The sequence below is a fragment of the Phyllopteryx taeniolatus genome, chromosome 17 (genome assembly GCF_024500385.1).
Source record: "Phyllopteryx taeniolatus isolate TA_2022b chromosome 17, UOR_Ptae_1.2, whole genome shotgun sequence".
NCBI classification, from domain to species: Eukaryota; Metazoa; Chordata; class Actinopteri; order Syngnathiformes; family Syngnathidae; genus Phyllopteryx; species Phyllopteryx taeniolatus.
Window position 1 is genome coordinate 11,247,099 of NC_084518.1, and position 23,552 is coordinate 11,270,650.

Sequence of the window (23,552 nt, forward strand, 5' to 3'; positions counted from 1 at the left end):
CCCCACCTGTGTGGAGTTTGCATTTTCTCCCCGTGCCTGTGTGGGTTTTCTCCGGGCACTCCGGTTTCCTCCCACATCCCAAAAACATGCATGAATTGGAGACACTAAATTGCCCGTAGATGTGAGTGCGAATGGTTGTTTGTTTATATGTGCCCTGCGATTGGCTGGCAACTAGTTCGGGGTGTACCCCGCCTCCTGCCCGATGATAGCTGGGATAGGCTGCAGCACGCCCGCGACCCTAGTGAGGAGAAGTGGCTCAGAAAATGGATGCATGGATGGATGGATAAAAATAGGTTTCAAATAAGCGTGGCAATTGCTTGACACAATACTATTGCAATATCTTTGCAAGGGCAGCTGTGGCCCAATGGTTAAGATCATCGCCTGCCACCGTGGGGGACCTAGTTTCAAGACCCCGACTGGACCATCCTCCAACATCCCCCGGAATCACGGGTGTGGTGTCCTTGAGCAAGACACTGATACCCCGAAATGCTCCCCAGGCGCTTCAGCTGGCCCCAGCTCCAGTGTGTTCCACTAACATGTGTATGTGTATGTGTTCACTGTGATGGGTAAAATGCAGAGAACAAATTTCGTGTGCATGTTCATTACAATAAAGGTGATTCTTCTTCAATGACACTGATAGTATATCATAATACAGTACAGCGATTGAGCAATAATTTAAATATTAGAAGGAAATGTCAAGTGACAAAGCGAAAACAGTCTCTCATATCCACACACTAAATGGGAACCTGAAGTATGATTTAAAGGGCCTGAGGGTCAAAGGCAAAGGAATGTTGGCAGGTCAGAGGTTATGAATGTTAGAGGGTAGAGGTTAAGAAATGAAGGGAGCAAGTTTGCATCGCAACAATGGAAAGCTAAGAGATGTTGCAGAATCAAACGACAACACAAGAAGCTATAGGTGCACCGAAATGTATACATACAGTTCGCACTGTCTACAACATTCTTCGCTCCCTTCGTCCCTTATAGACCTCCTTTTGGGCCGCAGTCAGGGGCTTTCCTACGGCGTCGGTCATGTGTGCAGCTGGTGATGGAGGCCACGCAACAGTGATCTTGCTTCCCCGGCTCAGGAAAGTACCGTGCCTCGCTGCGCACAACCAAAACAACAAAGAGCCGAGTGTGGCTGCAGCCTGCGGGGTTCACTGCACCCACCACAACACGTCCAAGAGTCACAGCTAGCTGCTCGTAGCCGTCCACGCATGACTTGCCTTCTTTTTGCCTTAACAATGTTATATCCCTCTTTTCCATAGCTGGGATAGAGGACTTGGGAAAGTCAAAATGAAGGACACGTACTACAAATTGCATGTCGATGCTGCAAGGTGCTGATACTGAGTTAAAATAAGGAGAGAGAGAAATCAATTTAAAACTATAACTCCAATTAATCTTGCATATCGCGCAGTACAGCATCTCCCGATCCTCATTTCTTTCTGAAAAACTAGAAATTTTCAACTATTAAATTTTTCAGCTTTAAAAATGGAGCAATCCTGGGATACCATGTAAATGTGCCCCCTAGTGGCTGTGAGCAGAATAGGTAATGAATTCCGAGCAATCTGATTGGCTGTTTAGTTCACTAATGTCGCATTTGATGTTTTTGCAGAAGAATTAACACTTTTCTAATACGTGTTTGGGATTATAAAAAAAAAAATAGCCAACCTATATTGAACGAGTCAGACATTTCGGTTGGTGATTTCATATGTTGCAAAGTGGCATAACTATTATATTATGTGACACACGCAAACAAAACTATCACTCAAGTTTGGTCACAATGGCTGTAATGTTTCTGTCATTCCAGTGAATTAATTGTACAATAAAATGATATAGCAGAGAATAAAACTTGATCAATGAAGTCGATTTATCCTCCACTTGGAGTGCTATTAAATGTTTACAAATTCACTTTGGCTTGTTGTGACACTAAATGTGAATTTGTGTTGATTGACTTTTACAGTGATTGGAGCCTTATGCCAGGTGAATATGTTTCAAAAGTGACCACATCACACAACATAATTTGCAAACAAACAGGCTTTAATCTTAACAGATACAAGTCCATGTGAAGGTTCCATATTTGTTTTCATATTTCTACCAGTATCACCATGGAATCACTAGACACTCCATTAGGTACACCATACACCTGCACAATCGATTGAGATTCAATAGCTGCATCAAAAATAAATAAATAAATACAAAAAATCTAATACAATAACTCAGTTTCAATAGTGTCAGAGGTAATACTGTATAACAATATTGTATTTAGTGGACTAAAACAGCACTGTACAATATCATCAGCATCATGTTCAGTTAGATAATAGACTATAACATAATTTCCATTAGAAGAAAAAAAACAAATAAAATCACGGCACACCAGACAAAAATGTCCCCCCCCAAAAAAGGATACACAGGTATACTGTATTACTGTATGTACCTTCTGCCATCTAGTGGAAGACCATTTTATTGTTCTGCCTTTCACTATACGTCCTGGCATAGATCGATGAATAGATATAGTAAATAAAACGTATTTTTAGACCACTTAAGTAAAATGGGATAATTCCCCGATGATCTCTCAATGCACCCTAACGTGCAGCGGCATTGGTTGGGAATCAAATTTGCAGAAGTTTAGAATTACTTAACATTCATTCTTGTTAGATTTGCACTTGTGTACCAAATGTGATCATATTTATTCACTGGTAATGCACTTATTTCATGTGAAATAAAGTTACATATGAAAATAGTGAAAGAGCTCTTTTGTATCAAAATGGAACTGAGAATTTACATGAATTATTTTAATCACTTACAGTCATTAACACGTTGAATAAGTGACTCAGTGAGACTGCACTTATTGTGTGTGCCTTTGGAAAGAGACGCCTGCGCGTAATTACGCACTCGGTGGCCTTTGACTTTAGTATTTGCCAAGTGAGTGTCATGTTTACGAGCCACAGAGAATATTTGTTTGCAGGGAAGGTGGTTGGCCACTGTCACGGTTGGTACACCCCCCCACCCACCTCCTCCCCTCCTCTCACACGTCCACTCTCCCTCAGCTGCTATGTTCCAGCACTGGAGCCTCCATCGCGCGGCTCGATCGATTCTCATTGATTGTCCCTGACGAGCTGCTCCACTTTCTAGCCAATGTCAGCCAGTCTGCGATCGGGAAGGAGAGAAACCAAGGAAAATCTCTGCCGCCCTGGCGGTGTCATGTCCACACACTTGGGCTGAACGCCTGCCAAGCATCAAGGACAGTCCGAAGAGGCGGACTGGCGTCTCGAGCGAGAGGCCGGACGAGATGGAGGGAAGATCCGGGGTGGGGGTGGGGTGGGGGGGGGGGGGGGGGGGTAGTAGATTTCTGCATCGCATTGATAGCTGAAGTGAGTTCACTCGTTTACGTTTTTTTATGGAAACGATGTGGAAACGAGTAAAAAAAATATCTATTGGAGAGGCAACTATGTCTCATGCAATATGTATACTTATGTACTGTCTGATCATGTGAACCTATTTGTGTAAGAAATCTATCAAACTAGTGGTGACGCCCGTTTGTTCCCTTAAACAAATATTTTTATTTGAGTGGACATTTTTTCAAAGCTGCTGCAATGACAGCCAGTCGATGTCCTGTGTCGCGCCGCGTCAAAATCCACTTCGGGATTTCCCGCAAGCTCCAAAAATCTATGAAACGTGTTTGCATGTTCCTCTCGGCGAGTGGGGTTGGAGAGGTGGGATCGCGAGGACGGGAGAAGGCTGGCTGGCTGGGGGGAACCCACGCGTCCGAGCCCCACGGAAAGTCCGCCTATGCCGAACAACTGACGGTGAATGTTGTTTTCTTTCTCTCGTCGTTTGTTCCGAGCACAAGGACACGCCGCTGTAGGCTACTTGTGGAAGGAGGAGGAGGGGGGGGGGATAAGCTTGTCTTTCCTTCCCGCTTTGGGGTGTTTTTTTTGTCACCATTGCGCACGACAAGGCGGAGAGACGGAACGCTCGGACTGTGGGAGCCCCCTCACCCCTCCTCTGCTCGGATCTGCTCTGGTAGGTGCCAATCATACGGGTTTTTGTTTACAAATAACATTGAATGGGAAGTGAGACTGAGGTGGGATGGATTATTCGGAGGCGTAGGGCTGGACTATATACTTTGTTAAAGTCCAAAAAGTTGGCTGTCATCTCCACAGAGCCCCCCAAAAATGTTGGACCAGGCTTGCACTGGGGGAGCCGGTTCCCCAGATGGGCTTCCGCGCTTCAGACAAAAGCGGCGCTCATTTCCCAACGACTACCGGTGCGTTGTCAAGGCGCCACTGACGAGCTGCTGCCACTTTGTCACGAACAATCTCGCCTTTATTTCCATGTGGCGGCCGCAGGGATGCGCGCGGCGTGATGTGGACCATCTGAAAACTTGTACGATTCTCTGTGTGTGACCGTTATCGAAACGTTGAGGCCCCCCCCCCCCCCCCTCGCCAAATGCAAACAAGCAGCATTAATGGTGCGTAAAAACAGCCAGGAAGTGAGCCTTTTCGCATTCCAGATGGCACCTTCTCTCTTAGCTACGGCTCAGTGTGCATTAGTCCGAGCATGAGCAAGTTCTCAGGTGTCCCTCAACGCACCACCAGCTTTCAGCGACACGAGGTGCAGTATTTTTTCAGCCTTTAGGTTGTTGGTCTCCAACTTTGTGTGCGTAAATGCAGGAGGGGGCGCAGCACCGGATGGAGGCTGCGCGTATAATAGTCAAATCGTTGTCACCCTGCTTTTTAACTTCCTCTGTGTGTGTGTTTGTGTGTACGTGTGTTTGTTTGTGCAGTAGGTGTGAGGAATTGAAAATGTGACGCTCGTCGTCGATAGCGCGTCTGCAAGGGGGGGGGGGGGCGTAGGCGGGGGGTGGGTCGCATTATGTGCACGGCCCGTACTCATGCATAAAGTATTCCCGCGTCTCCACAAGTTGAATCACTTGCACAAGAGTTCGAGACGGACTAAACCAGTATCGAGGAGCGTGGGGGGGTGGGGGTGGGGGGCTGCTTGTTTTTAAATGCTGACTGCGACAACTCGCCACCTGCGCCCGCAGTGACGTCAGTTCCTCCATTTATTGCTTAATGTTCGAGAGGAGGTTGATTCTCTAGTTGGGTGAATACTGAGTAAGGCAGTAAAAACTGCACATTAGTTTGGACACTAATGCAGTTGTGCAGTTTTTTTTTTTTTTTTTTTTTTTTTTTTTTTTTTTTAAATCAGTGCCCCTTCACTCCATATTTTGGTAGCCCGGCTTGTCTAAGCTATTATTTCCAGTATTGGTTATACTATTGGTCTTACTTATACAAGAAGCTCAAAAGGGTCATCATGGACAGATGTTTGATTACTCTGACGTCATCCTTATCGTGCTACTCATAGCCACAAGGGGGCCCATTTTCATAGTACTGTATGGGATTGTTATGATATGCTGAGATGTAATAACAACAACAATATAGTATTTCATTAGAAATCAATGATGTCATAGTGTTGCTGGAAGTAACCCTCTCGAAGCATCTAGTTAAAATGTTAAAGGTTGGAATGGTTGCCTCTCAACCCGAAGGATGTGGGTTTGATCCCCAGCTCTGTTTGAAAATGTTAGTTTGACACAAGTGTTGGTAGTTGTGTCATAATCATCCCAAATAATCGATACCCCTGAACCAAATTGGGATTATTAAAAGGTTGTTTAGTTGTTGGTTAGCAGCAACACAAGCTAATTTAAGTTTTATCCTGAGTAAAGTGCTCAACCATCACCCCCTGCTAAAACCAAGTATAAACACAAGCAAACCCTAAAATCCTTAATCACCCATTGATCAGTCAACCACGTCATCAACTAAACCCCACCGCAGCTGCGTTGTCATTATGGGGAAGAGTGGAAGGACATGTACATAGTATGATGTCAGATTGAGGAAGAAAGTCTTCAAAAGGTATCACGTTTTTATGAAACAAATCATTGAGGTCGTGAGCACGTCAAGAGTTGCAGGTGAATGTCGAATTTGATGTGAAGGTAGCCTAATTTTGACAATCTTCTCTGATAGTTCAATCAGTGGCACATACTGTTTCAACAGTATCACCCTTGAACGTTTTTTGTAGAAATTTTCCACTACCGGTCATTTTCACGACAAATCAAACAGAAGTCTTGATGGCCTTTAAACGTATTCACAGTATTTTAACATTAATTCGTCTTGCGTATATATACTGTACCGTATTGCAATCATACTATTTGTGCGAAAACTACTCAGATGTGGCAAGTATGATGCCATTGCCAGGAGCTGGCATTAAATTCACAAAGGGTTATGTATCTTAGTATTTCTTGGCCCAGCAGTAACTTTCTGGAGCCTTCACCGGTTGCCTGGCAACTGAAATGGTTTGGCACGAAAACGTGGTAAACAACAAATTGACGTTTTACTCCTGCAGTATGGAATAATTGAGTCGTGAGTTGTTAATTAGGGTGCTTGTGGGTGGAGTCACTACTCCCGGATTAGTTGTTTGCAGACTCAATGCTAACTTGGGTAACAAGCTCATAAAAATACATCTAAGAGGGACATAACAATTTGGGAGAAATTAGATAAGTATCCCGAAAGGAAAATAAATGTTAAAATTTGTGATTGATACTGAGGTGTAAAATTATTAATTTTCAATCATTCAGGCAGCTGTATTCTGTAGCATATGAACAGAAGATCTCCTAATTTATAAATCTGGTTGATATCTGTTAATGCAACCTTTTAACTGTACCAACTCCTTCATTCAGTCATAAGATATTGGTGGTTAATCAAACTTCAGTTGGAAATAAGGCATAGTGTTTGTAAACACACTACAAATCCGCTGGCAAAAGTGTCACCAAATTGACTACAATTGAACTCAAGTTCGGTTATAAGAATAATTGAAGTTGATCTACTTAATCTGATTACATTTTGTCTACAGTAATGACCAAAACTAACACTTATACACTGTGGTGTTGCTGAATTGCCACTTGGGTATGAGTGGCACATGCAGTGATGCTTTGTTTGCAGGGTCACTTCATACGTTTAAGGCCACACCCATCTGCACATTTGTGGAGTCACAGGGTTAGTCATTGACCCATATTGACCATTTGGACCGTTTATGTCTAGGTCTGTATGCCTTTTTGCTAATCCTGTACTGACACTCTCTGCAGTTAGAGACAATGAATATTGAGAAAAATGTCCTACACAGCGGATATTCATTTGTTTTATGCTGAGGCAGCACGCAAGTGTTTGAGGGGTTTATATGTAACTACTAATTACAGGACTGTCAATTTGCAGCGACCAGAGGTGTAAAGCTTTAAACATGAACCACAGTATCAAGTCTGTACACAGGAAATTGAGTAAAAGTGCCTCAAGTACAAAACGACACTAAATTATCTAGTTTCATTTGGCACTCAGAAGCGGAGAAGTGACGGTTGTGGTTTAGGAGACAGTTCACATTAGGATGGCATCGCCTTCAGTAAGTGATGGGTTTCTAGGTTGTTTAGCCCGAAACTGCGTACCATGTTCAAGGTTAATGGGGCCGAGACGGTGACTGATACAATCCTGTGATTCAAGCCATACCGTAGAGAAGGTCTTGCTTTTCATAATTTTAAATGAAAATCTTGGCACATATTGTATTGTCATAACTTCATATTGACTCAGAGACCAAGTTTGCGTACTGCTCAAGTTTTTATTTGTAATTTGAGATCACAACTTTATGGACAAACAATGATAATGCTGTAGTAAGCCAGCCAGGCCAGTAGTCGGCAGTGGAAGTAATTATAACCCAGATAATTTTGTTGTCTGGACAGACACGATGGAGGAAGTTGTTGTCATAGTTCACTGTGGACTATTTATCATCAAAATGTCTCTAAAGTATTGATAATCAGCCCCTCAAACATAAGAATAACCTTTGAACTATTCAAATAGCACCTTTTAGTTGACCCAAGGATGCTTAACATAGCTTGATAGTACTAATCAACAAAAAAAATAGTGCCATTTATTAGCATTTTTAGGCCCCCAAAATGCAGTCGCATCGAAACAAATGCCCATTGTGTATCCTAAAAGTTACCTTTGCCATGGCAACTGACAGGTCAGGTAGGGCTAAGCTACCAAGCTCAGGAAAATCACACCTCAAAGATGACCTTCCTTACTATCTACTGTAAAGTGAATGAGACAATTTACAGTAAGAGCCTGCTTCTGTATTGAAAACGACTTGAGAGTACTTTAGGTCATAAACTCTGAGATAATTAGAATGTGGTAATAAATATCTGGTCATTAAAAATAATGAATATGTGAGGCACGTGAAATCTGCATCACTATTTAGACCAGTAAGGGTAGTCAACTAGGTTTACGCAGCTTATACAAAAAAAAAAAAAAAAAAGATGATCTTTGAAGGAAACCATCCAATGTGTTGCTGTGTCGTCAGTGGAAAGGTGTTTGGACTGTCGCAGAGCAAGTCAGCAGTATCTAAAGTGCTGCGTCACTTCCACACTATCAATTAATGCTCTGAAACAACCGCAGTGACAATCCATGTCATTTTAAGACAAAGTAAGGTGTTATCACTTGGTCGAGTTTTGAAGAATAGACGGCCAGTTGGCCAGTTTACCAGCGGAATTAAACCATTACAGTAGATCAGAGATTTTTTGGAAAGTGTTTTCATGGGTCCTCACTGCCAGTTTTGTCACTTTGTAGATGACGAGAACTAATTTATTCTAGTGATTGATTATATGCCAATTTATTAATATTGTGGAACACTCCAGGCTTTTAACACATTTACTGTATTTAGAACATTGATGAAGCGGCTGGATTTGAGCTGGATATTCTCCCAGGCTTTGATTAATCAAGAAATAGTGCTGGGCAAGTGCCCAAGCTCGCCCGATTTACTTCTAGAGATGCACAGCTGCCAGAGTGCAACTCAGAGTGTGTGAAATTCAAATGTCTATCAATAACCACTTAGCTGCTTTTAACTACATGAAAGTATTCAGAAATGACCACTAAACGTGTAATTTTTCTTCTCTCTTTTCTTGTTATATAAACCCCACACGTATCATTCTGTGATGACTCGCAGCGCTTTTATGCTTTCACCCGCAACTGCGCAGAGATGCAATTAGTGTTGAGATGCTTAGGGGAAACCGGACCCTGGTCAGTGCCGTAGTGGGAGAAACTGAAACTATGGGGCCGAGGGGCTGTGGAGCTGGCTCTGGTTCGCTGGCGCCACATCCCCCTGAGCTGGTGAGAATGTGGGGGCTGTGCTCTTGCCTTTGAAGCTTTACCTCCCACTAATTCTGGCCTTCCAATTTCCACACACTGCACAGACACCCCCCGCCCGCCGTACTCTTCCCCTCCTTTTCCCTTTGTTTCCCTTATAAGGAATGGCCCGGCCATTTCCTCAGCTTTTCTGTGGGAGGTAGTGTGCTTGTTTGTGAACACGGACAGGTCAGGAGAATACGAGCATAGTTTGCCTTTTCATAGATGAGCAGCCACAGGAATTTCAAGCCAAGTGGATGAATGCATTTGTGTCCAGTGGGGAGTCTCACACTACCTGCCTGACGAATTGTCCTCTCCCTCACGATTGTTTGAGCCAACTACCACCAAATTATATTCTATTTTACAGGATGGGAAATGATTTCCAGACTTGTAAATTAAAAGGGGGGAGGAAAAAAAAATAAAAATAAAATAAATAAATAAATCATAGATTTTAGGTATTGTTGAATATATTCTACAGTAGCTAGTCAGGTAATGATTGTTGACGCATATAAAACAATTAAATGAAGTCTTAATTCCTTAATACTTCTACCATTATGCAAGTCTTTTCTCAAATACTGTAGTCCAAGTGTTGGTAGTGACATGCCACAACAATATGACCACTTGCACATTATTATATCTTATACCAGAGCTATATCAAATAATCTGCCATTACAAAGGCAACAATGATCGGTTTTGAGGTATTAAATTGACTAATATTAGTTTGCAGTGGTGCAGAACTGTACTGCATCATAATAAAAACTAATATTTTAAAATTTTAGTTAGAGTCAAAAATATGACTGGAACAATGGACATCTTGGTAAATGAATACTTTCCTGACTGTCAATAAAAACAGAGCATTATTTTATTTGTAAAGGCAGAATGTTTGATGCAGCTCTTGTATTAGATATCATTGTATTGTGCAGGTGGTTATAATGTTGTGGCTAATCTGTGTATATTGGGCATCTCAATAAGGATGTAGTCATGGTACCTTGAATGAAAGCATTTAAGAACATGTTGCATTTGTTGAAATTTGACAAAAACTGAACTGGATTTTGATTAATTAGCACACTGTTCTCTTCCCTCCATGTGTTAAGGTTCCAGATGGCCCATGGAAGAACGTGGATGAGGGCTTAGTTGTAGCCTGTCTGTTGTCGGTTAGCCGATTAGTCCATCAAAGAGTGGCACCACTTTCGCCAGGGCACAGAACGGACCAACAAAAGTTTCTCCTCACTCATCCCTGCCCCCTTTCCACCCACGCCCCCAACCCAGGCGGCACATACGCTCTGGACCATGTCTAGCAGGCTGTCCCAGGGTGGCCGGACTGAGGACCTGGAGCGGAGTAGCTGCAAACAGGACTCTCCTGTTCTAGAACGTAGGAACCGCAGTGGCATCATCAGCGCACCCTTAAACAGGAGCCTTAAGAACTCTCGCACACTCTCGCAGTACACAGCGGTCTCGTCTGCTACCACCAATGGACACAAAGACAATCGTGAGACAAAGAGCCACACGGCCAAGCCTCAACCACCTCCACTGCCCCAGCCCACTGTCTCTGCACTGGCAGCGGCCAAGTTGGACCGGACCTTAGAACAGGTTCTGGAGGGACAGAATGGCTTGCTGCACTTTGCCCAAGCAGCCGCATTATTAAAGCGGGCCGGTATGGAGCACATGCTTCTGCCTGGGGGCATGGGAGTGGGAGTTGGCGGAGCAGATGCAGGCTCGGGGGCTAGCGACTTGGAGGGTACGTCTGTCACGGACGCCGTAGGTGGTCCTGTTGACTTCCCATATGGAGTAGGGGGTGGCTTCCCGTTCAACCCAGGCCTTTTCATCATGACGCCGGCTGGAGTGTTTTTAGCGGACAGCGCGCTGCACATGGCCGGCCTGACCGAGTACCCGGCACAGAACGAGCTGGCCTCTGCCATCAACTCCGGTAAAAAGAAGCGAAAACGTTGTGGCATGTGCCCACCTTGTCGGCGACGGATTAACTGTGAGCAGTGTAGCAGCTGCCGGAATCGCAAGACGGGGCATCAGATCTGCAAGTTTCGAAAATGTGAGGAACTGAAGAAGAAGCCCTCTGCTGCTTTGGAGGTAAGAAGGTGTGGTCCCTTCATATGTAATTGCTTTGATCACAGGAGAAAAAAAATACAAATAAATAAAAAAAATAGTACTAAAATCCAAAAATGCTTGCAAAGTACGCCAACTACAAAACTTTTTGATTCTGTTAATCTACATTCCAAAAATAGGGAAATATTTGAAAAGCGAATAGAGTGATTTTGAAAAGTTTCACATACAGTATAAAACATTGTGAAAACAATCCCCATTAATATGGATGTGCAAAATGAGTGAAAACGCCTATATTGGACAGGATTTGAAAAGATACAAAAATGTGCACCAACTGCTTGTCTTCCTGGACAGAACTGAATACGTGAATGAACATTGAGGTCATGTGACGCCATCGGATGCAGTAACGATGAAATGTAAATGTTTCCTATTGGAGAACAGTTAAAAGCACAAATACTACTACAGTGTCTCCGTTCCAACCCCACTGTTTTGACTGACTTGTCTTACATTGAGACAGTAATGCTGTCATTTAAACAAACTTTCACTTTGAGTTTGAGATGCGTTTTCAAAGGCATATTGTTACTCAAAAATGCTGTCATGTAAACAAACCAAAAAGACAGCACCTTTTCCTCAATTTTCAGTTAAAACAGACTTGTGTAAGCAAGAAGCACCTAAAACGATGACTGGCCGTTTAATTCATGGATTAATGATGGAGGGTGGTGGTTTAGGTGAGTGGCATCTTTGGGTGGAGCAAGGAGTTGAGAAAGGTGGTGTGCGGTTTGTATACCATAATCATAATCATTCACCACTGAGTTGGTTCATTCACTGGTTGAAAAACTGCTACCTTCATTTGGGCATTGTCAGTTTGGTCACGTAGTGCTTACACATGCATGTTAATATTTTGGCTAAAATGTGCAGGGAAAAAAAATTAGCGTTAGTTGGCAAAGTGAAGGTAATTGTGTACAGTATGCGTTTGTGTGCAAGTATACATGTGTGCATAAGTACGTGCGTGTGCATGTAATATGGTCCATCTGGCCTTGGCGCTGTCATCTGGAGCACCAGGTGTCAGCGTGGCACACGTGCCCCCTCCCCCTCTTTTGCTGCCGTCCTTCTCTCCGGTGACCCTCCCGCTCATCTAAATGGCTGCGGAAAAAAAGTACTGCCCTTTACCTCTCTCGCTCTCTGTGGCTTAACCAAGCACGGCTGCGGTGACAGAATGACCGATCATGAAATTAATTTTGGCAGATGTTCCAATCTAAAAAAGAAAATGAATGTTCCTTATTAGTTGATGAGAGAATCACTTACCTTGTTATTCCGCGAAGACTCATATTTTTCCCTGTGTGAGCCAAGTACTGTTTGGGGTATCCAATTAGTCTAAATATGTATTATGTTGTCAAATGAATTGGGACACCTGGCTGTGATACTTGCAGTACAGGAACTGAACATGGAAGAGTTGGTCTCTCATGAAGCTGTAACATCTTAGTAGCAATTCGTCCCAAAAATGTTTTTTGGGGTTGAGCTCTAGGCTTTCACATTCTTCTAAAACAAACACATCCAACTATGAATTTATGGACCTTGCTTTGTGCACTGAGGCACAGAAAGTGATCTAAAAACTGTTCCTACTACACCGGAAAGCATAGAATTGTTCAGATCAAGAATTAACATTCAGAGAGGACAACTGTTACTTTAGTTCAACCCCTGATTGATCAATTAACAAATGTGTCCCAAGCTATTTGTTTTAATAGCATGTAATGAGTCATGTCTTTATGGTGGGTGCCCTTAAAAAGTTGCTGGCCAGTGATTTGCCATTGAAAGACATCACCTCAGCTGCAAACTGACTGATTATTTCCATACTTTACAACTATGTTACTGGATTTGCAAGTGATGGGGTCGTGGTAATTAACCTGATGTTCACATCGGTGATGCCACACCAACAAAAGTGCTTGAATATTCATGAATGCTGATGTTGATATGGGTCATCACCAAGCTCACAACGTCACAGTCGAACGGCGCTGCAATTATATGAAATAGACTTTAATGATATCATAAACCTGCAGAGTATGATAGCACTCTAACTGGCAGACATATGGGTGCTTATTCATTAATTACAGAAATTTATATTCATTTAAATGCCTTTTGTCATCACATTCAAGTATACCCGTGAAGCATATGTTCCTCTTTATGTTGGATTTCAATTTAATTAGACAAATTTGGCATAACAATACTTTAATGAATGTTATTAAAGGATTAGGCTGTGGTATAATCCTCTAGTAATGTCAGTGGGAAAAAAAACACTGTTGCGTTTCAGGGCTGCACTTCTCTCGCATCAGTCTTATTGTAAAACAATGTACCTGTTGTTAAGTAATTGAGCATTTGGTTAGACTAAACAGACACCGGCGTCACGTCACCCAAGATGAAAAAGGATGAGGGTCAAGGGGGGGTACTAGATTGTCGCGAGAAAAAAAAAAAAGAAACAAAAGCGAAACGATTACATCAGATCTGCACACACAGAAACCACCTGATAACCTACAGAAGCTGCAAAGTTCCATCCTTTTTTCGGAGCCTGAAAAATTCCCTGGGATTCAGACACTTGGCTAGAATATTCCAAACAGTTTTCTCATACAAGCCAATGATAAAGAAGTCGGAGTGAAACCATATTCATGATGTGGCGGACCACAAAAATTCGTTCAACACCCTTGTATACACAATTGATCAGTGTCCTTGATTCATGATTATTTTGTTTTTGTGAAAGGAAAACAGGGAATTAGCTGTTTGAATGTTAGCATTAAAAATTATGCATTAACCAACTAGTACAAAGAACTTGTCCGCTTGTTTTCATCAAGGGCCGACTTGTTGTACAGCATTGTTTGAAGGGGAGTGATGTGTGAATCTGAAGAGATATTGTGTATATATATGAATCTATAAGGAACACCTCAGTATCTCTGTATAGTTCATTAGTGACTGACACGTGAATGACTATTAAGCTAAATCTGTTCTCATATTGTTTAAAAAATATTAGTTCAAGATATACCGAATAGAAGCTGTTCCACAGTAGTGTAATTTGTCAGTGTTTCATGGTTTGTATTTGTCTGTGTATGCATCCCGTTGGCAAAACTAGATATTGTCTTAACAGGCTTTGTGATTAAGTCAACAGCTCTTTTCCTGCAGGTGTTTAGATCACAGAACACAGCCTGGTCTGCACAGCCGGCCATAGAGAAGTCATCAGCACACGCCAAATGTCAAATGACGAGATGCATGACTGGTTGCTGCATTAGAGGCGAACAGTCTATTTTTATTGCCGCTTCCTCTTTACGTGTTTAATGTTAATTCAGGGTAAATTGATAGTATATGATAGCAAATCCATGTCTGCCTGGCTGATATAAAGGTTAAGGGTTTTCAGGTTTTACCTGACTTTTTCCCCACTCAAGGCTCAAATTAGAAATTTACTTACTGTATACTTATATCATGTATGGCCATACCATCAACATGTACTACACAAAGTAATGATAAAGTACACAGAAGACATGCACTTACTTAGTACAACAAACACAAATAAAGAAGCCCTTTGCCTAGGAATTGTGTGCTTGCTTGACAAATGATAAAAAAGCTTATACAGTACTTAGTGACTCAGACAATTGCCTGCAACATGAAAACTGACCTGTGATCCATTTTGGATCTAGACATTAAATTAAGGAAACCCTGGTTAAAAATACTGGGACCCACGTCCTTTACAACCACAGGAAGTGAAATACGAACAGCTTCCATTCTTCTGGGAAGACTTCCTTCAAGATTTCTCAGTGTAGTGCAGTGATTCTCAAAGTGTGGTATGGGTACCACTAGTGGTACGCGGGCTCACTCCAGTGGTATGCAAGAATCACTGAATTAAATGTTCAAAGTGCATGTTACGTGGCATAAACCTTTTTTTATTCCAAGACATACATTTGTTAAGTACTGTTCAGTTGTATTTAATTTAAGTACAATAATTTGCATTTAATCTTTTAGAATTGCTTCTTTATGAACACATTGTTGTGCAAAACATTGAATTTGAAGTACAGTTTCTGATTTTCATATATTTAAACAGTGTTAATATTTGAACTGTATAAAGTTGTTTACAATATTAATATGAAATATACATTTTAGTCATAAAACCTCTGCCTTCTTTTAATTGTAGTCATTATGGTGGTACTTGGAGAGCTAAGTACTCATTGGTACTTGGTGTAAAGAGTTTGAGACCACCAGTGTCGGGGATCTGCGCATGTGGCACATGCAGATAAATGAACGGCAAACATAAGTACCTGCTCGCCCTGTACCACATCGACAACTACACAGAAATTCAATATTCAGAATGCTAATCTGGGTATCCAACATTATTTAGGTTTTGAAGGAGTGGGGCGGTATTGGAATTGAGCCAAACTGCCCCATCACAAAATTCATAGTTCGCTTACAGACAAATTTGTCAGAAATAGGCAGCTAACAAAAGATTTACTTGGTTGTGTAATTTCACGCTTGTTGAATGGGCAGGTACTTCAGAGTTCCAACTGTTTGCATACAAGCAATTAAAAGCCAAATTTCTTTAATGTGTCCTTATAGGATTCAGGCCATCCCATAACTGATACATTTAGTTAATAAAAAAGTTTGTCCCAAGACTTTTTTTTTCTCTCCATTTGTCTGTGAGCTATATTAAGACCACCGGGCTCTGCGATTATAAGGACTTGGCCACCAACCTAAATATATCACTGTCAGAAATAAGTCGTTTTTCATAAAGTGAACCTTGTGTTGAGTTTTGTTTTGACTTTTGAAATTGTTTACATGCAGTAACATTCAAGAAACATTTCGTTTTACTGCATTTGCATTGAAAGGTTGCTGTGCGTGCCTCCAAGACCCCAATCGGCATACGCGCCGATACGCAAGCTCCGTCCAGTGAGCAGGGTGCTTAATTTAAGGGTGTTGACGGCGGCTCAAAGAAGAGCGTAAAATCAGCAAGTGAGGGGGAGTATGCATGCAGAGGCGTTTGCCATATCGCCGCTCGCTGGCGCAGAACGTCTGGATTTATTCTGAGAATGCAACTTTTGATAGAGACTTGTGGGAAGGCAGAGCAGTTCTGCTATGTTGTATGTGTGAAAACCCTCCATTTGTGTCAATGTCTACAGTGCTCTTCAACTATTAAACATATTGGAACTTTTCATTATAAAATTAAACTGTGGTAGTTAATATAACATCTTAGCTAATATAACATCTTGGCTGTATATATAATTTGAATGTTTGCAGATACATCATGAGACTAGTGTTGTTCTGTTGGGCACACCTTCTAAATGAATGGTTATAGCCTGAACTTTCCTGCCCCCAAAACCTTGGACAGCAGAGGCTCATGGAAAGTGACAGGCATGCCGACTGGCACCAAGACACATATGGGACATGTGGACTTGTTGCTAAGCAGACTGTGGGACAAGTTACATCAGGAAGACAAGGGGAAAGATGGCTACGACGAAGAACATAATTTATTAAAGGCAACGGATTACAAATATTTATCCAACGACAAACATTGATTGATAAACCTCCTCCCCATTCAATAGACAAAGACAAATTCCTTGTGCGTCTTGTAACATACTTGGCCAATAAAGCTGATTCTAAATAGGCCTACTACATTGCAACCTTAATTGCATGCTTGAAGTGCTTCACCTGCTTCAGCGCTGCCTGAGAGAGAGAGAGAGAGAGAGCGAGAGCGAGAGAGAGAGAGAGAGAGAGAGAGAGAGAGAGAGAGAGAGAGAGAGAGAGAGAGAGAGAGAGAGAGATCCGGCCTCCCAACAGCGGCGAGAAAGTTTACTGACAGGAGAGGGAAAGCTGCAGCTTGTCTGAATGTTGATGACGTACGTAAGCAACCACGCATGCAAATGATTTAGCGACAGTGGCCACGGCAATCTTCTTCCTTGACAATCACACCATGTTGTTTGTGGTTTAATTAAAAAAATAAAAAACATTAAAAAAATATATATCTATATCTATATATGTACGTATGTGTTTCATACTGGTATACTGTATGTGCATGGGTCTGTCATATGGTGCGCGGGTGTGAGTCACGGATTGTAAATTTTCCGTGATTATCCAGTTCAATTGCATTCGGTTCCGTCGCTCGGTGGGCCTGTGAATGTGAGGCCGCTCCACAACAAAAATTGCAGATTGCCCTATTATCACACTCTTCTCTTAACATCGTTTTGTTTTTGTCAAAATCTCCCAAAACCCTTTTCCATATTATTATGAGGTGTTGTGAACAGAATTTTAGGGTAAAATTTAATCCATTTCGGAATGAGGCTCTAACATAACATCTAGAAAATGTGAATTGCTATTATTACCTTCCAAATGCTCTGTATACTCACCATATGGGTCGCAACATTATGTACACTCAACCTAATAAGAGTCATCATAACTTGTATTAGTTTAACAATATATTTATGATTGTCATGTGCAGTAAGGTAGAATAGAATGCCTTCTTACTGGCAGGTGTTTACGTTGTTTGATTACCATTGCGAGCGCCAGTTGCCAAGCTGCAACTGTAAATCACAATAGTAGTAAACATTTTTCAAACCAGAGACAGAACAATCTCTTTGGAAAAGAAGAATTTTGATACAGCACTTATATCACTGAGTTAACTTTGCTCTTCAAACGTACCTAATGTGGTCGGTGAGTTAATATCCTGCTTAAAAATAACCTGTGATGAGTGCAAACGCCTTGTGTCAGGAAACAGAGAAAACCAAATTTGTCATGCCAATCAATGATGATGCTGTTGATGTTTGGGAAGACACCCGGTGGTCAATTTGTGTTTTTGTTGATTCGTTTTGGAATGTACATTTTCTTCTCATTGTGAATCCCAGGCAATGTAAAAAGAAATCTGTTTTTTTTTTCTTTTTCTATTTGCTGCCATTTCACATTGATTGCACATGGTTAATGAGGAAATGCAGCAGTTAAAGTTCATCTGATGAATGTGTTTTTCTCGCCACGTATTACGACACACTAAATCCAGACCTTACCGGCTTTTTGACATCTGTGGCGGCGCCAGATGTTGCGGCTGTCTTCCTGGCTGTCTCACCGGCTAAGTGCTTCTGTAGAAGGGTCGTCACAGAGACACATGAGGGGTTAATAACACAGACCATAAAATGACTAGCAATATGCTGCCTGTGAGCCTTACCTTATGGTTCATATTTATCATCACTTAAGCAAGAATTCATCTATGTATTGTTGTTATAACACTAAGATTTAAAAAGTAAAATGAGTTGCCCTAAAAAATGTGCCGTGTTAAATAGGCTTTACACGATCAGGATTTTTGGGGCCGATCACAGAGTTTAAAAAAACGATAACCGATCCGATCACAAGATGGAAGAATGTGTCTATTTAAATGACCTGTTCATTTACTGTATATACTTTATTGTTCAAAATGTTTTTATTTATAATAAATAATGTATCTTTGTTCCTCTATTTATGCCAGTGAGGCATAGTGACAGACAGAACAAATGAATGGTCTTCTATTATATGGCAGGAAGCAAATACAGTAATTAATGTATCCACTTTTTGTGACGTTTTTTGTTCGTTGGTGTGCCGTGAGATTTTTCAATTGTAAAATATGTTTCTTGGTTCCATAAAGGTTGGAAATCACTGCTCTAGTCAGATCGTGCATTCTAATCTGTCAGGTCAAGCCAACATTACATGACAGAAATAATAGGTGCCAACTTACTGGAGTTAAATTAATTTATTTTTAATTAAATTACTTCACCCACACCGAAACTTTAGAGCATGATTCGACAGAACGGCAGCATGTTTACGTCCAACCGTTCGTGGTACCGCTAGCTTGATAGGTTACATAACATTTTATTGCCTGCTTGTGAGCCGTATCGTATATAAAAGGTACGTGAACATACCTCAAGCAAGCCTTAAACGAACGTCCTCTCCTATCCTGAGCACCGGTGACCACCAACACACGTTTTTCTCCATTTTGTCCTTATAATACAAAGTCGACGCTCTCCACTCGTTGTCGTCGCCACGGTAACGAGTGTATCAGGTCGCATTTGAGTTGACAAGATAAAGCCCAATGATCGTAAAAAAACGGGATGCGGTGGTATCGGAGTACAAGATTTTATTGCAGTAGTCTGAGTGCAATCGTGAAAAAGCAAATTTGTCTTGTAGTCTGATTACGTGTTGCCTGACTCTGACGTGTCGTCTGTCCCACACCGTCGCCATGTTTTTTTTTTGTTTTTTTTTTAAATAACTTCATTGGCCGTCAGAGATTTACAGTACTACGTCAAAAGACTAAAAATAATAAGACAAGGCTAAAAATAAACAAGCTTTTGGATTCAAATATACTGTGGACGCGGCGACGTGGAGTAAATGTCTTTTGCGGAGCCGGCGAATTATGACATTAAAGCCGATCAGCCGATCAGCATAAAATGCTAAATATCGGCCGATAGCGATCAGCCCTATAAAATCCGTGTAAAGTCTAGTGTTAAAGCATGAGCAGGCGGTACGTTCTTCAATTAAAATTTTTAGTAACTTCTCTCATTTTACTGGATATGTTCATGTATCACCCATTGGATTGCATCAAGGTAAACGCCAACATTTTCCCATCACGTAACTTGCCAAAGTGATCCTTATTTAAAATCCTTATTTAGAAGCAAATATTTCAGCCAAGTAATATGAATACATTAAGTCTTGTTTGAGATACATTAAGTTTGCCAAAGCTCAGGAAAGGCTGGTTAAAATGTGATGTAACACAAGGTAACTACCAATATGCCATTGACAAGAATCACAATGAATAGACAGATTTTATTTATTTATATATTTTAGTGGCTTCCATAGTTCAAAGTGCATCCCTGCTGATGTGCACTGCTTCCACTATAGCAACATGTCTGTGAACAGAGAGTAGCTAGTTTACAAAAGCTCAGTCACTCTTGCTAATTTAGCAATTTGTTCACATTAGCAACTTTCCCGACTCCTTTAACAACAATTTTTTTCAAACAGTTAAATTCTTGCTAAGAAACACCCAAATTAAATTTTCACTTTTAACTCTATTCCCGATGACAAGAAACACAGTGGAAGGCAATCACTGACTCAAATGCACTGAATATTGCCTAAGACTTAGTGCCCATTACGTTACAAAAACAGTTATTTATATATGTGTACATGTAAAACATATACAGTATGTGTTTACGTACAGCATATGCGTTTTGAGAAAATTATGTATGAAGAAAAAATATATATTACTATTATCTGTTGATACAAGTTAACAAAGAAAAAAAATGGTATTATATCAGGAGAAATAAGCAAATATAGAAGGGGGGGACTAAAAGTTTAATATTCAAATGTAATTGTAACTCGCATTTGCTATAAATTGGGGTGGGGGGTTGATTAGAATCAGATTTTTGTGAAATAGCTAAGATTTTACTTTAAGGTGTTAACAGCCCTGGATCAATCAAAACAATTATATATTTTTGTCTCAGTTTTGATCATCCATTTAACTTTGATTCATAAACATTTTAAGCACGCATGCCCTGTCATGAATATTTCGCGAACTGTTCTCACCTACTAACTAACATGTCCTACTTTGGCAAAAAAATAAAAAATAAAATGTTTGGAAAACGAATGAATGAATAAATAATAATAAAATAAAGGGACCAGATATTTGAAATGCACAACCTTTTTCTGGCCACATGAAGTGTTTTATTACAGAAATAATTTCATTTTGGCTGTAGCAGTTATTTTTACGTACTGTACAAAGTTAAAAGAACTGCTGGGATTTGCAGTTGTTTTCAGGCAACACCTTTAGGTGCACTCAACTGAAGGACGCAATACAATAGACATCAGAAATTGTATAAGGTATTAGTTTTCACAATATATTTATTATTGTAGTACTGTATGCAGTGATGTAAAGCGTAATGTAATGTGCATCTTACTGAGAAGAGACTGTGATGTACCACTAGCTAACTAGCAATCTGCCAGTGAATAGAATGAAAAAGTACTAGCCAGATAGCATGCAACATCGATATGAAGAGTAGATCAGAATCAGAATCATCTGACAGAAAGACATTGACAAAAACAGTCACTGGGCAATAAAGGGTTGCTAGTTATAAGTCAGTTGTGTAATGTCTCCAAAGACGAACGAAAAACACAAAAACAAAACTAGAGAGCGCGTAACCGAGGCGACCACACGTATATACACCTGTGTGCTGTAGCAGCCTGGCTAACCGACGTGCCTAAGTTTTGGCCATGTAGTGGAGGTTGACAAACGCGATGCAAGTCAAAAAAATATTTTTACCTGTGAAAGGTTATCCCTTTATCCCTTGTGATTGTACAGCATTGTTTGCAACAATGTGCTGGCATCCTTGTTCATTTGGTTTTCTTGCCGTCCACAAACAGAATACGATGACAACTTTGACCTCTTTTGCTTAGCGTCGCCATTGGCATGCAGCTCAAACAAGGAGTAAACAAGGAGTGTCATATTCATATATGTGTCACACAATGCTAATACTAGGCTAGCTTCTTTTTTCTCATCAAACATTATCTGTAATGGCTGTATATTTCATTCTTGTTGACCATTTAAAATCTAATTCACAAACATTTTAGGTAGTGCAAATGTGTTATTTCTGCTCATCGTTGCCCCAATTGTTCTCACATGCTAGCACATTCTTAGTTGGACAAAGGACCCTAGTAGAAGGGGAAGGCTGCCTTTGTAAGTGCCTGAGTTGAAATAATTTTAACACCTTTTTCCGGCCAGATGAAGTGTTTAAGTTTAAATCCAACGGTTAGTACAGAAATCAGTACATCTTGGTGTACCACTTATATTTATAATAATAAAAGGACTGCTGGGATTTTTAGTTGTAGTGCAAAGGCAACACAACAGCAAATCACATTTATTTTCCACAAAACACAGTGATGTTAAGCTACTCAGCCTTAAGAAACGTGATTTTTTAACATCGGCAGTATTTTTTTAGAGTTAATATTTTGCTGCATTGGTTAGCATGTGCCGGCACGGTGGTCGACTGGTTAGCACATCTGCCTCACAGTTCTGGGGACCGGGGTTCATATCCCGGCCCCGCCTGTGTGGAGTTTGCATGTTCTCCCTGTGCCTGGCTGGGTTTTCTCCGGGCACTCCGGTTTCCTCCCACATCCCAAAAACATGTGTGGTAGGTTGATTGAAGACTCTAAATTACCGGTAGATGTGAATGTGAGTGTGAATGGTTGTTTGTTTCTTTGTGCCTTGCGATGGGCTGGCGACCGGTTTAGGGTGTACCCCGCCTCCCGCCTGAAGATAGTTGGGATAGGCTCCAGTAGCCCTCGTGAGTATAAGCGGTAAAGAAAATGGGTGAATGGATGGATGGATGGATGGATGGTTAGCATGTCTGCCTCACAGTTCTGAGGTTCTGTGTTCGAATCTTGGCTCTCGCTGTCCTTGTCTGAAGTTTGGATGTTCTCCCCGTGCTCGCGTGGGTTTCCTCCCACATTTCCAAAAAAATGCATGTTAGGTTCGTTGAAGACCTAAATTGCCCATATGTGTGAATGTAAGTGTAGTTATCCTGCGATTGGCTGGCAACCAGTCCAGGGTGTACCCTGCATCTCCTTCTATCCTATCGATCAATTACCTAAACCGCTTATCCTCATTATGATCGCGGATGAGCTGGAGCCTGTCCCAGCGGACTTTGGACGAGAGGCGGTGGACACCCTTAACTGGTCGCCAGCCAATTGCAGGGCACATATAGACAAAGCGTCATTCACACACATGGAGAATTTAGTCTTCAGTGAACCTAAACCTCTAAATTGAAGCCAAAGCACCCGGAGAACACCCACGTAAGTGTAGCGAACATGCACGGCGCAACTTTGAGGCGCCACAGAGACTCGCGACCACCTGAGAACCCCCCACTCCTCTGCCCTGCTGTGAGACGGCGACTAGGACAGGGCCTGGTGTACGCCAAGTGGATCTCAACCTAATTAGCAGCTTCCCGTCCAATCTTGATTCCTGTCTTCAAAAGACCCCTTCCCGGAACAAATGGTTGGGGAAGACAATGTGGTTAATATTCACCCATGCGCGTGAGGCGCCACTCACTGGCGTTGAGAGGAACTGCAAGGAGAACTTGTGGACATGCCTTTGATGTTTGTTAACGGAAGATAAAATGTCCGTTTGTATATCTTGCAAACTCTGTAGAAATATTCCAAATGTATGCATTGGTGTCTGTGTCCCCATTCTCACTTTGACAGGTCCTCTGCAAGATTTCTAAAGCTGTTCATGATTTG

General features: G+C 41.4%; 1 protein-coding gene and 1 long non-coding RNA gene across 7 annotated transcripts in view; one reads left to right on the forward strand and one right to left on the reverse strand.

Moving 5' to 3' along the window:
* Window positions 1-3,359: 3,359 nt before the first annotated feature.
* cxxc5a (CXXC finger protein 5a) overlaps window positions 3,360-23,552 on the forward strand; it is a 32,309-nt gene continuing 12,116 nt past the window's right edge. Inside the window, exons 1-3 of one of the 6 annotated variants that reach the window (XM_061752021.1) lie at window positions 3,360-4,023; window positions 10,316-11,306; window positions 16,548-20,620. In XM_061752021.1, the coding sequence (XP_061608005.1) occupies window positions 10,512-11,306; window positions 16,548-16,595 (843 nt within the window). In that variant the 5' untranslated portion in view covers window positions 3,360-4,023; window positions 10,316-10,511 and the 3' untranslated portion in view covers window positions 16,596-20,620. Of the gene's footprint in view, window positions 4,024-10,315; window positions 11,315-16,547; window positions 20,621-23,552 lie in introns of those variants that run through there. The other 5 variants (XM_061752022.1, XM_061752025.1, XM_061752026.1 and 2 more) reach the window with 5 other exon arrangements.
* LOC133467310 (uncharacterized) lies at window positions 11,541-22,004 on the reverse strand. The gene is made up of 3 exons (XR_009785189.1): window positions 21,580-22,004; window positions 18,305-18,376; window positions 11,541-12,422 (listed from the first exon to the last, which is right to left on the reverse strand). It is a non-coding gene; the product is annotated as an uncharacterized LOC133467310 (long non-coding RNA).